The sequence below is a fragment of the Meriones unguiculatus genome, chromosome 1 (assembly GCF_030254825.1).
Source record: "Meriones unguiculatus strain TT.TT164.6M chromosome 1, Bangor_MerUng_6.1, whole genome shotgun sequence".
Taxonomy (NCBI): domain Eukaryota; kingdom Metazoa; phylum Chordata; class Mammalia; order Rodentia; family Muridae; genus Meriones; species Meriones unguiculatus.
The window spans coordinates 145,836,488-145,849,504 of NC_083349.1; the positions used below are offsets into that span (position 1 = coordinate 145,836,488).

Below are 13,017 nucleotides of genomic sequence, written 5' to 3' on the forward strand. Positions count from 1 at the left end.
TAGATCCGCATACCCGGCGGTCTCCATGGCAACAGTCCACTGGTTGCTAAGCATCATCGTGGCCTGCTGTGGGCTCTGCAGATGGGCTTGATATTGAAGACGGACAAAAGACGCAACCGCTGTGGCGTCTTTTGGGTCCACAGGGCCAAAAACGTCTGCATCTTACCATTTCTCCACCATTGACTTCTTTTCTCTTTAAATTTACACACACACACACACACACACACACTCCACCCTCACCCCTCAGAGAGGGTCCTACTGTGCAGCCCTGGCTGGCCTGGCTGGCCTGGCTGGCCTGGAACTTTATATGTCGACTAGGCTGACCTGGAATTCACAAAGGTCCACTTGCCTCTACTTCCTGAGTGCTAGTGTTAAAGGCTTGTGCCAGCTGAGCGTGGTGGCACACACCTGTAATCCCAGCACTCAGAGAAGTGAGAGGCAGGTGGATCTCTGTGAGTTCAAAGCCAGCCTGGTCTAAAAAGCAAGTCCAGGACAGCCAAGGCTACACAGAGAAACCCTGTCCCCCCCAAAAAAAAACAAACAAAAGGCTGTGCCACTATGCCTGGCTATTAGTAGTAGTAGTAATTAATTTTTTGCTACAATACAAACTAGTAAGGCCTGGAGAGATGGCTCAGTGGTTAAGAGCACTGGCAGCTCCTCCAGAGAACCTGGGTTCAATTCCTAACACCCATATGGCAGTTCACAACCACCTGTAATTACAGTTCAGGGAATCTGGTGCCCTCTTCTGGCTACAGAGGGAACTGCATGTGTGTGGAGCACAGATGCACACTTAAAATATCCACACACGTTAAAAAAAAAAAAAGTAAATCTAAAATTCTGGGTATAGCTCAGTGGCAAAACAGTTCCAAGCCCCTGGAGTCAATCGCAGCACCGAGGAATTAATAAATAAGAAAGAAAACTACTTGCCTTACGACATTCTCGAAGGTTGAGGTGGCCTAGATGAAAGCTCCCGTGACTAGGGTTAGGTTTGAGTCTAAGCAACCATGTCATAAATAATTACTTCTGTTGCCCCAGAAACTGAGATTTCCCCAGTGGACTAAGAATGTTTGCAGGACTCTGTGGTCAAAAACGAACCAGGAGGGCTAGGAAGATGGCTCAGCGGGTTAAAAAGCATGAGTCAGACAGCCCCAGTACCCGTGAGAGAAATGAGGCATGGCCATGAGCCTTTAATCCCAGTGCTGGAGACAGAGACAGGCAGACCTGAGGAGCCTGTGGTCAGAGGCCACCATGCCTCAAAAATTCATGGTGAGGAGCCGGTGTGATGGCGCACGCCTTTCATCCCAGCACTTAGAAGCCAGAGGCAGGTGGATCTCTGTGAGCTCCAGGCCAGCCAAAGCTACATAGTGAGACCCTGTCTTGGGGGGGGGGCTATCTGATTGGAGTTATGGCTCTATGTTAAAATCCCGGCCACTCTTGAGTAGGACCCAAGATCCATTGCCAGCCCTCACATGGTTGTTCACAATCATCGGTAAGTCCAGTGCCAAGTGATATGACTCCCTTTTCCAGTCACCTTGGTCACCAGGCACATACATGGTGCACTTACATACATGCAAATAGATAATGATACACACAGAACAGAAATGAAAATCGTGAATGTAAATAAACTGGATTAAGATGTGTTTGTAAGGCCAGGCATAGCATCCCAGCATGCCCGGTATCCCAGCATGCCCGGTATCCTAGCAGGAGGAGCTCAGGAAGTTCAAGACTTGCCAGGGCTGCAGATGACGCACCAGGCCAACCATGGTTACATACCGTGACAGGATTAGCAAAGTCACTGTGCTGGTGCAAGCCTGTAATCCCTTGGCAGGTAGATTAAGAGTTCATGGTCATCCTTGGAGTATTTCAAAGTTGAATCCAGCCTAGGCTTTGAGAAACTGTCTCAACAAAAATAAATAATACATCTTTTTCATGTAGAAAAGTGAATATATATATATATATATATATATATATATAATCTTGATATGTGTTGTGTTTATATGCACAACTGAGCTTATTGGAATCAGTTGCCTGCCTGATTACACATTAAGGAGTCACACTGATTGCCATAGGATTTAAAAATAGTCCTGAAGCATCCTTAATGGGAGTCTTAACTGTGGTTTCCATGATGACACATGGTCCTGTGGTTTCTATGACAACACCTTGCAGATCCGTTTCCATGACAACACATCTCTGCACCGCCAACGTTTCCATCCATCTCTGCTTTGTGTTTGGGGTTATTTTCTCTCTGTTTGGCCGTTGAGTTTCTTTTTGTGTTTGGTTTCTGCTTTTGCTTAGAGATGTCATATTGCCCAGGTTGGCCTCATAGTCGCTGTTTAGCCTGGGATAGCCTTGAGCTCCCGATTCTCCTTCTGCCTCTCCAGTGTTGCAGATGTGCGTCAGCAAACCTGACCACATTTCTTTTGCTTTGATGCAGGCTCTGGCTGTGAAGTGCAGGCCAGCTCCGAATTCAAGGTCCTCCTGCATCAGCACCCTGAGTTCTGGGCTGACAAGCCCGTGCCACCATACCTGGCTAGACTTAGAGTTTTTCTTTTACCGTACCGTGTATTTTAGTTGATAACCCATCAGATTTCTAGAAATGCCACTCCAGAAAAGGTTTAGGGGGTTGTCCTAGTTTAATGTCTATTACTGTGACCAAAACGCAACCAGAGGAGGAAAGGTTTATTTCAGCCTGCAGCTGTAGTGTCCTCTCTGAGGAAAGTCAGTGCTAGAACCTAGAGCAGGAACTCAAACAGAGGCCATGGAGGAAGGAAGGAACACTGCTTACTGGCTTGCTCAGTTTTCTTTCTTTCCTTCTTCTATCTATCTATCTATCTATCTATCTATTTATTTATTTATTTATTTATTTTTGTTGTTGCTGTTGTTGGTTGGTTTGTTTTGTCTTTCGAGACAGCGTTTCTCTGTGTAGCCCTGGCTGTCCTGGAACTCACTTTGTAGACCAGGCTGGCCTCAAATTTACAGAGATCCCCTGCCTGTGCTGGGATTAAAGGTGAGCACCACCACCCCGCACAGTTTGTTTTCTTAGCCGCCTCCGAAGTGTGTGCCCAGGAATAGCACCACCCCCAGTGGGCTTGGTGAGCCCTGACGCATCAATCATCGGTCAAGAGAAAAAAGTCCTGCGGGCTGGCCTCGAGGCCAGTCTGATAGCGCCATTTTCTCGGCTGAGGTTCCCACTCTTGGGTGACACTAGCTTGTGTCAGCAACAGCAACCAATAATCAAATTCCCTCTTCCCTGTGTGTTGTGCTAACCCCCCGCCCCCGCCCCTCGGGGACTGAGCTGGCCCACGGTCCTTGTCTTCTTCACCGCTCTGTCATGGTTCCTCCTGCGCCCAAGGATCTTCCATTCAGCTTGGTTTCTCCCAAACCTCGGTCCTTTCTTCAGCTGCAAGAAAACATTGTGACCAAGGGCAACTTGCTGTTTCAGATGAAGCATTTGAGGAAGCTGCTGGGCGGGGTCCTAGAGACTTCTGCTTTCCTTGGGGTCCAGTGTGGCTTCTCAACTTGCTCAAATTCATGATGCTTTTGACAGTAGAGCCCAGTCTCTCTCTTTTCATTGAGAAACAACGATAGGAAAAAAAAAAACACCCTGTGCTGGGCTCAGCTGGTAGACTGCTTGTCTAGAGTGCAAAGCCCCAAGTTCAATCCTCCAGCCCAGAAAAGAACAGGATGGTTGTGCATGCCGGTAATTCTGGCACGCAAAATGTTTATTGGGCCTCACAGTTTCAGAGAGCGAGTCCATGACTCTCATGGTGGGGAGTAGGGTGGTAGGGAGGCAGGCATGGTGCTAGGGCAGACGTTGAGAGCTTACCTCTTTATCCACAAGTAGGAGGCAGAGAGAGAGAGAGCTGCCTGGGAATGGGCTGAGCTTTGAAACCTCAGAGCCCACCCCTGCTGGCAGATCTCCTCCAACAAGGCTATGACTCCTAATCCTTCACAAACAGTTCCACCAACTGAGGACCAACTATTCAGATATAGGAGCCATTCTCATCCAAACCAACTCAACTCAGGAGGTCAAGGCAGTAGGATCAAAAGTTCAAAGCCATCCCTTGACTGGCTAGCTAACTCAAGGCCAGCTTGGGCTGCATAAGACCTTGTCTTAAAGAAAAAGTAGCCCTAGAAGGGTATGGTGGTGCACGCCTTTAATCTTGGCACTCAGTTGGCAGAGGCAGGCAGATCTCTGAGTTTGAGGTCAGCCTGGTCTACAGAGAGAGCTCCAGGACAGCCAGAGATATATAGAAAAACCCTGTCGAAAGAAAGAAAGAAAGAAAGAAAGAAAGAAAGAAAGAAAGAAAGGAGAGAGAGAGAGAAAGAAAGAGAGAGAGAGAGAAAGAAAGAGAGAGAGAGAGAGAAAGGAAAGAGAGCCCAGTGGTTCAGCAGCAGCATCTTGGCCACCTTGGGTCATTCTGAGTTTCTTCTCACCCCATTTCTGTAAATAACTGTCCAAATCTTAGGATTATGTGGAAATCTATGAAATATTCTGTGGGGTGAGGTGATGTTACAGCCCCAGCTGCCGACCTGAATTTCCTGGTAATAAGCACTATGGCAGCTGGTTTGCCCCGGCAGTCCAACAAAGAACTGTAAACATGAAACCAGGAGCTCTGGCCATTTGTCTTTAAGACATCTTTCTTTCCTTCTTCTTTTTTTATTTTATTTTTTATTTTAGTTTTTTTTTAAGTTTTTTTGAGAAGGGTTTCTCAGTGTAGCCCTGGCTATCCTGTACTCTCTTTGTAGACCAGGCTGACCTCGAACTCACAAAGATCCATCTGCCTCTGCCTCCCAAATGCTGGGATTAAAAGCATGTGCCAACACCGCCTGGCTAAGTCATTTTACTTAGGGGGAAAAAAATAGCCACAGAAGAAAGTCAGCCACGGTCTTAGTTATGGTTACTCTCGCTGTGATGAAGCACCATGAGCAAAACAACTCAGGGAGGAAAGGGCTTACTTCCACGTCACTGTTCATCATCAGAGGAAGTCAGAATAGGAACTCAAGCAGGGTAGGCACTGGGAAGCAGGAGCTGATGCAGGGGCCATAGGGGCAGTGCTGCTTACTGCCTTGCTCGTCACAGCTTCCTCATAGAACCCAGGGCCACCAGCCCAGGCATGGTACAACCCACAGTGGCCTGGGCCCTCCCCTACCAATCACTAATTAAGAAAATCCTCTACAGGCTTGCCTACACCCGCCACGGGCTTGTGAAGCGCCTATACGCCCACCCACACCACCTTCTAGCAGCGAGTGGTACTGCTTCAGCTTGGTCCGTCACCATGGCAACAGGCTCTGCTCCTGCTCCAAGCTGCTATGCCTTCCCCATCATGGTGGACTGAGACCTCTCTGAAGCTATGAGTCGGTGTAAAGCATTTCTCCCGTTGACTGTTTCTGGCAGGTCACAGCAACACGGAATAAACTAATAGTGAGGGTGCTCAGTATTTTGGTCATCTAAGGGTGTGTAAGTATTTCCTGCAGGCCTAGTCACGCCAAACGGTGGCTGACTAACGCCTAACGGTGGCTGACTAACGCCTATGGACTTTTAGTTATGAAGGAGAGGAGTGTCGGGGAGGAAAAGCCGGAAACCAGACTCCTGTTCAGCCTCTGTCTGCACCAACCCCATCGTCTCTCGCTGTCAGCAAAGAGAAAAACGACACAGAACACACAAAGAGGAGAGAGCTGTCTCCCCCAGACAGCGGAGACTTCCCGCGTTCCCCAGTTCCCCAGTTGCTTTTATGTATTGGAGGGGCTGCTTCATCAAAGCGCACACTTCCACTCCTGAGCAAGGACCCAGAGCAGAGCAGAGCCGCCCGCCCACAGGAAGCTGCTTTAGTACCCAAGGCAGCTCAGTACAAGCATGGTGGTCCCAGCCCTCCGAGACAGAAGCAGGGGGAATCTCTTGAGATTTGAGGCCAGACTGAGTTACTCAGCCAGAGCTCCATAGAGAGAGCCTGTCTTGGAAATAGTAATACATCTTAAAACGCAGCCTGGAGTCAAGCATCAGATCGCAAGGTGTGGAGAGACTTGAACCCCGAAATGACTCGGTAGGTTCAGGGTGGACCCAAGAATATGCACTGTGGCAAATTCCCAGGCGCCGGGGAAGCAGCCAGGTTTAGGCTGGACTTTGATGCCGGTTGCACAGGGAAACGATGGTGAGCGTGTGGTTGAACCCGCGCTCCCTCAGCGCCCCCCGGCGGTACAATCAGTGTGGGCGCTGCCGCTCTTGTGAGTTGACACTTGTGCGCACCTGAACGCCAGGAGAAGCTGCGCGTGCACGCGGGAAGAGCCTGCACCAAGGATGCGGATCCTCGGAACGCCAGACCTTGGATACCGGAAGGGGTGACGTCATCGGTGCTCCGGAACCCTCACTCATAACCCCAGGGATCTAGAGCGCCGCTGTCCTAGTCCGAGGCAGCCGAGGGGCAGGATAATGGGGTCCCGGGCAAGGACACACATCCGGAAACTCGCTACCCTGTGCGCAGCATTCTCTTGCTAAATTCCAGGGTCTAGAATTCTGTCTGCCAGCAGCCCCGCTAGAGCCGGGCGGCCTTTTGTTTTGATTTGTTTTTCATTTGAGGTTTTTGTTTGCTCGCTTGGTTGTGCATTGTTTTTTCACTGCCTTTTTTTTTTTTTTTTTTTTTTTTTTTTTTTGATGTGTGTGTGCGCGCGCGTGTGCGTGTGTGCGTACGTGCTCCTGCCACGGGCTCACATGAGTAGATCAGAGGTCAGCTGTGGGAGTCAGTTCCCTTCTTCCACCACACCAACTGGAATAGAATTCAGGTCTCGGATAGCCCAGGCTGACCTGAATTCGCTAGGTAGACGAGGCCAGCCTTGAACTGATCCTCCTGCCTTCAGTTCCTGAGTGCCGGGATTAACGATGTGAGCCACCCCGTGAGGCTAAGTGGTCCCTTGGTGACACTGCTTCCCCGCTGCCCACCTCCCCTACTCTCCCGGTATAGCTTCAGCTTGGCACCGGCTGGGACCTGCCGTCTGGTGCTTCCCTCGCGCCTGCGCCTGCCACAGGCCTCTGTCTCCCCAGCCGTCCTCAGGCGTCTGCGTTGGGGGCCGTTTCCAGCCAGTAGCCCTGGATATCTAACACATCGCTCTTGTTCTCATCTAGGGAATCTATCACCTGTCACCCCACCCAGGCACGCACCTGCCCCGGGGCCTGGAGGAATCCGCACTGCGCAGCCTGTGCTGTGTTACCTTTTCCGCCTCCAGGGGGCAGCCGTGCCCCACCCGCCTCCTCCGCTCGGGGCTCCTCGCGGGTACTCCTAGCTCCCTCCGCCAGCGCGGACACGCTTCTGGGGACCTTAGGGCCTCCTCTCCACGGCTCCCTCTGCTCTTTACTCGACCCCCGACTCCCTCGCTCCAGAAACCAGCATGGTCTTCTGGAACGTTCCTCGCCAATGCGTCTGGGGTCTGGTTTACCCACGCTAAAGGAGTCATCCTCCGTTGCAAACATCCAACAAATGTCAGCCCCTCTTTACTGAACTGCTTGCCTCACAAGGGGACAGGCCCTGGGGACGGGACACCCCCCATACCCACTGCTGACATCTGACTCTGAGAAGATCTGCTTTTCCCCCACCCACTCATCCACCTTTCCGGGCCCAGGTAGGACCCTAGCCCCAGGGGCTGTTGAGCTTGAATGGGGAACCGGGGTTGCGCTCGCTCCTGAATGGGGAACCAGGGTTGTGCTCGCTCCTGAAGGCTGTCGTAGCGATGAGCCAGCGCCTCTGGCTCGTCTTCAGCAGAGCCCCCTCTAGCTTTTCCGAGGAGGCAGCCCCGCCCCAGGATGAACGCTGTTATTTCATCTTTGCGCAATATGCCCATCCTCTTGCTGCGTCCGCGAGAGCGCCTGTTGTGTGTGGTTGACGCACAGTGTGCCAAGGGACAGTCAGAGCTCTGAATATGGCAAGTGTCACTTGTTATGGGGTCCCCAGGGAGCCCTCCTTGGGGATGTGACATTTCAAATGTCCTGGGGAAGGGCATCCCAGGCAGCAGGAACAGCCTGTGCAAAGGCCCTGAGGTAGGAGCCTGCAGTATGCCTAGGATCTGAAGGACTGAAGACACAGAGAGACCCAGGAGGGGTTGTGGGAAATGAGGCAGAGATCAGAGGGATGTCATGTGTGGACCACAGTGCGGGAGGGAATGCTCAGCGCCCGCAGAGACTTGCTGTGCCTACACTGAGCAATGCCGGTCGGCACTTATGCGGGCCGGCGCTTGAGTGCATGCCGCTGGGACCTCGAGAATAATGCAGATGTTCGACTTCCAGTCGTCTAGAGTCTACATCAATTGAATTGCCCCTAAGTGACCAATGGTGACACCATCGGACCAAGGGGGTCCAGATCACTCACTGTTAAGCCTTTTGGCTTGGAGTTAAGTGGACATAGCAAGCTCTTCTAGGGTGTGGGGAGAGGAGGCCAGGTGTCAGATGTGGCTGCTAAGACAACCCCTCCCCCATCACCATGCTGGCATTCCTGGCAGCAAGAGGCAGACCAGACCACCCTAAAACCCTAAGCTGGAGTATAGGATTTGGCTCTGGAGTCCCAGGCAAGGGCCCGGGCAAGGCTTGGAGAGGGGGACTGTGAGGACAAATAAGAGCTATACCAGGGTCTAAGGGGCTGTAAGAATCAATAAAAGTGGCAAGGTTGGAGTGGCAGAGGGAGCAGGAGCCAGGGACGCGTGTCAGCCATGATGGCAAGGCATGCCGCTCAGCCTGGTACCCACCCACATGACCACGCCACAGAGACTACAACAACCAAGATGCTTCATTATGTTTCACTGGGGGATCCCGGGTCACACAGCACACAAGGACAGGTACCTATCACTATGCAGGGGGAAGTGACACGTGGGGCCCTCCCCAGCCACCAGACCCCAAGTCCATCAGTCTGCACAAAGAGCAGCTGCCTCTCCAGCCACAGGACACTCTAGTGTCCTTCTCCATCACTCCTTTCATCATGACTGGTCCTGGGAAGCAAGGAGAGGGCTGCCTCTGAGTACAAAGAGGTACCCACAACCCTTGCAGTCTCTTTATGTCCCCGCTGAGTAGTTGGACAGTCCAGTCTGGGCTGTGAGGACAGGTCGGAAATTCTGTTACATCTCAGAGGTCCAGGCGCCACGAACTGGTCACTTCCTGGGGATAGAAACTTGGACAGGGACACACACACACCACACACGCACACACACGAACAAGAGAGTGGAAAGTGCTGTGCAGGGAAAAGCATTATCTACACAGCGAACCACAGAAGCAGGCTGCCGGGGCTTCGGGGCTTCGGCAGTAGCACTACAGGAAAACACAACAGCTGAAGCAGCTGCTGTCGGGGACAGCTGAGGGCTGGAGCCTGGCCAGCACCATCCAGGCTTACTGGGGAGCGACGATGCCAGGGTGGGGCACAGCAACTGCTTCCTACAACGGGGACACTTGACCCTTTAGGAGGATCTGGGTTCTTACTGCACACGGGGGCGGGGGGTGAACAAGGGACTCCATTGTCATATTAAGTCAAGAATTACGAGGGCAAACAGCTGAGGAGTGGCCAGGGACAGCTGGTAGGAGGGAGCTGGGGATCCCTGGTAGGAGGGTGGGGGCTTGCCCAGGGAAACCAGAAGTCTGGATTTCCTATAAGTTTTCCAAAGCAGAACACATTCGGCAGACTCTTACCAGTTCAACCTGTGGACAAGGGCTGGGGGAGGGGGTGTGGCTTCCCCCCTTTCCCCCCTGCAGAGCCTCAGAAGGGTGGGCTATTGCCACCACCCTACCTTCCCGCTTTCATCCTCCTGTCCTCTTCCTCCTCCTCCTCCTCCCCTTCCCTCTTCTCCCCCCTCCCTCTTCCTTTCCTCACCCCCCCTACCCTTCCCTTCCTCTCCTTTCCCCCATTTTTATTCCTCCGCCTCCTCCCAGCTCCCTCCGACTTTCACTCCTGGAATATCTTCCCCTCAACTTACACACACACACACACACACACACACACACGCACGGCCCTTAGCCCTTCCAAGCTCAGCTAATGCCCACAATGCCCAACACTCTCTTGCTTCTCCCCAAGGCCCCCCGTCGGGCCAGAGGGGGCTCACAGTAGATCTCAGGGCCTGGAAGGATGGGCGCGCAGGAGTTCCAGGCAACCTCGCACACTCACGCGGGGGCTCCCGAGGTGGAGCGGAGTCCCTCAGTCTTCCAGGCCCGAAGTCTCCTCCGCGCCCACCGGCCACCGCATCGGAGGGTCCTGTCTCTTTCCTCGCTGTAGCAAGGCTTCAGCCTTAACGGTCGCTCGCTCGCGCCATCTGTACATGGAACTAAGAGGGAAAGCTGGGCACCCGCCGTAGACAGCCAGGGAAGCGGCAGAGTACAAAGCAAATGCACGCGGTTAAGCGAGAGAGGGACTGCAGGGAGGAGAGGGAGTGGGGGGAGGGGGGTCAACACACAGGAGACAGGGCTTGTAGTGACGTCTACGCCACTAACGGCATTTGGGCGCCCGCCGCGGGCCCCTACGTGCTTTCTTCCCGCGGGTAGACTTGGGGACTGCAGCTGGCTGGCCCTTGGCCTCGCCAGCCCTGGCGCGGGCCCCAGCGCCTGCTGAGCCCTTCTTCTTCTTGTTCCCCGCATGGTCCTCGGTTGAAGGCCCGCTCCCCGCCTTCTTCTCTGGAGTGACGCCGCGGCCACGCCCGCGGCCACCCCTGCGGGATTTGCGTGCCCGGGACGCGGTGGAGACCGCGGTGGCGCCGGTGGGAGCCATGCCTTTGGAGCCGGTGCGCGCTCTCTTGGCGCGGGGCTTCTTCGACACGCTGTCGCCGGGTTCTGACTCTTCGCTGTCAGTGTCCTCGGAGTCTCCCTCCGACTCCGTGTCTGAATCCTCCTCCGACTCCTCGTTGGATTCTAGATTCTCCTGGGAGGCCAGGAAAGCCAGCACGTCGGACAGACCGCCTTGGCTGTGGTCGCACTTCCGGCCGCCACTGCCCCCCCCTCCCCACCTGCTGGCTTCTTCCTCCTTCACCGATTCCACCATATCTTGCGCAGCCAGGAGGGCCACGAGCTCCAAGAGGCCACCCTGGTGGCCCTCGGCGCTCCAGCCCCTGAGGAGGCCTAGCCCAGATTTCTTTCCCTTGGGGCAGTTCTCCGCTTCGGCCAGGGTAGAAATGCATTCCAGCAGGTTGCCGTCCTCCTCCGCCTTCCTCAGGACCATGGCGTCCACCTGGCGGCCCGCCTCCTCTACCTTCACCCTGGGCCCCGACGTGTCCTTGGACATGACGGACAGGACTTGAGGAAGGACATCCTTCTTGTCTTTCTTGTCGCCCCAGCCTAGGGTCTCAATCACCGAGGCGATTTTCAGCATTTCCTCTCTGGCGGAGGGGTCGGCCGGGTCTGTGTAGGCCACGATAGCCACGAACTCGGGGTTGTCCACCCCCTCAAACTTCTCTCCCTCCGCGTTCTCCAGACACTCGCTGCCAGAGTCGTCGTCGTCGTCGTCCTCCTCCTCCTCCTCCTCTTCCTCCTCCTCTTCGTCCTCCTCCTCCTCGTCCTCCTCAGCCTCGCTGTCTATCTCCACCGCCGGGGTGTCCCTCACAGCCAGCAGCGCCACTAAATCGGGGACCCCGCTCTTTTCGTCTTTGATGTTTAAGCAGATGGACTCCGACCCGGGGAGGTCTTTCTCTATCTCTTCCTTCTTGGCTTTGTCGGTGACGGTGACGAGCGCCAGGAACTCTCGGGGGCCGTCTCCTTCGTCCTGCTCCCCCCGGAAGGCCCACTTCTTGGTGAGCTCTTTGGCGGCTGCCTGGAGCGTGGCGTAGAGGGCCCTCTGGTCCTCGTCTACGTTCAGGTCCTCTGCGTAGATCTCCTCTATGACTATGCCCAGGCTGTCGTCGGAGGACTCTTCCGACTCGCTCCTGGCTCGGCGCCCTCCCCGGCCCCTCTTCTTGCCCTTCTGAGCCGTCAACTTGTGGCTCCTGGATCGGCGCTTGCCTCCCCGGCGGCCCCGACGGCCGTTCCGAGCCGCCCCCTCCGAGGAGCCAGCCTTCTTGGCCTCCTTCCCCAAGCCCTTGGCCTGGGCCTGCGCCTCCAGAACCAGGGGGATGGCTATCTCTCGGAAGTCATCCATGGGCCTCTCATCCAGCAACAGGCGCCTCATCTGCCTGAGGACGCGCGCGTCCTGCCCGCGGTCCTTACTCACGATCTTCCAGGTCCCGTGCTCCCCCCGAATCTGGATGGGGATGGCGGAGTGATCGATGTCCGCCCCAAACTCCACCAGGGCGGCCTGAGCCTTCTCCTTGGCCACGGCTCTCACGGTGCGAAGCCTGTAGTTGCCCAGGGGCTGCAGGTTCGGTCTCAGGGTGGCTTCGATGTCCGCCTGCTGCAGGCGCTCGGGGATGCCCGTGATCAGCAGGGCCCGGTGCACCTCTACCTCCAGCTCCTTGCACCAATCCTGCAGCAGGTTCGTGGCCATGGCGCTGCCGGGTGCGGGCTGATCTCGGGGCGGGAGAGAGCCCGAGGCGGGGGTGGGCTGCGGGACACCGGCTGAGTCTACCCCGCTCCGCAGGGGCCACCCGCGGGCTGAGGGTCCGGGCTCCGGCTACCTGCTAGCTAGCGGGACGGGACGGTCTCTCCCCGGGGCGACCCGCGGGTCCGCAGGGGGCTTACGTGTCCGGTCTGCGGGCTGCTCCTCCCTTCCGCTTTGTCCCTGACAGGCTGGGTGACTGGACACGGCCGGTGGGATGCGGGAGGGCGACGGCGAACGCGCCTGGTGGGCGTGGGGGTGGGAGCGGCCGCTCGCCTGCGCTCCCGCGGAGTCAGGAGCCGAGCGCGCACCTCGGTCTAGACTCTCGGCGGGGCCGCTGCGGAACGGCAGCCTGCGCCTGCGCCTGCGCGGACCCAGCCGCCTCCCCGCCCCCTCGGCCCGTCTCCGTCTCCATGGCAACACTGCAGGCAGCAGCTGGGGTCTGCGCCGCGGTGAGCGCGGCAGCTGCTCTTAAAGGGCCAGGTGGGAAGGAGGGCTTGGGACTGGGGACAGCAACAAGGACAAAGTCACT

General features: G+C 55.4%; 1 protein-coding gene across 1 annotated transcript; it reads right to left on the minus strand.

Annotated features, from left to right (window-relative positions):
- Positions 1-8,753: 8,753 nt before the first annotated feature.
- On the minus strand, positions 8,754-12,815 carry Pnma8b (PNMA family member 8B). Its single transcript, XM_021644127.2, has one exon. The coding sequence runs from the start codon at positions 12,432-12,434 to the stop codon at positions 10,452-10,454; it is 1,983 nt and encodes a 660-aa protein (XP_021499802.1). The 5' UTR covers positions 12,435-12,815; the 3' UTR covers positions 8,754-10,451.
- Positions 12,816-13,017: the final 202 nt, after the last annotated feature.

Bases quoted from the DNA above. Each gene is read 5' to 3' on its own strand.
- Pnma8b (XM_021644127.2), bottom strand. From the start codon at position 12,434: ATGGCCACGAACCTGCTGCAGGATTGGTGCAAGGAGCTGGAGGTAGAG.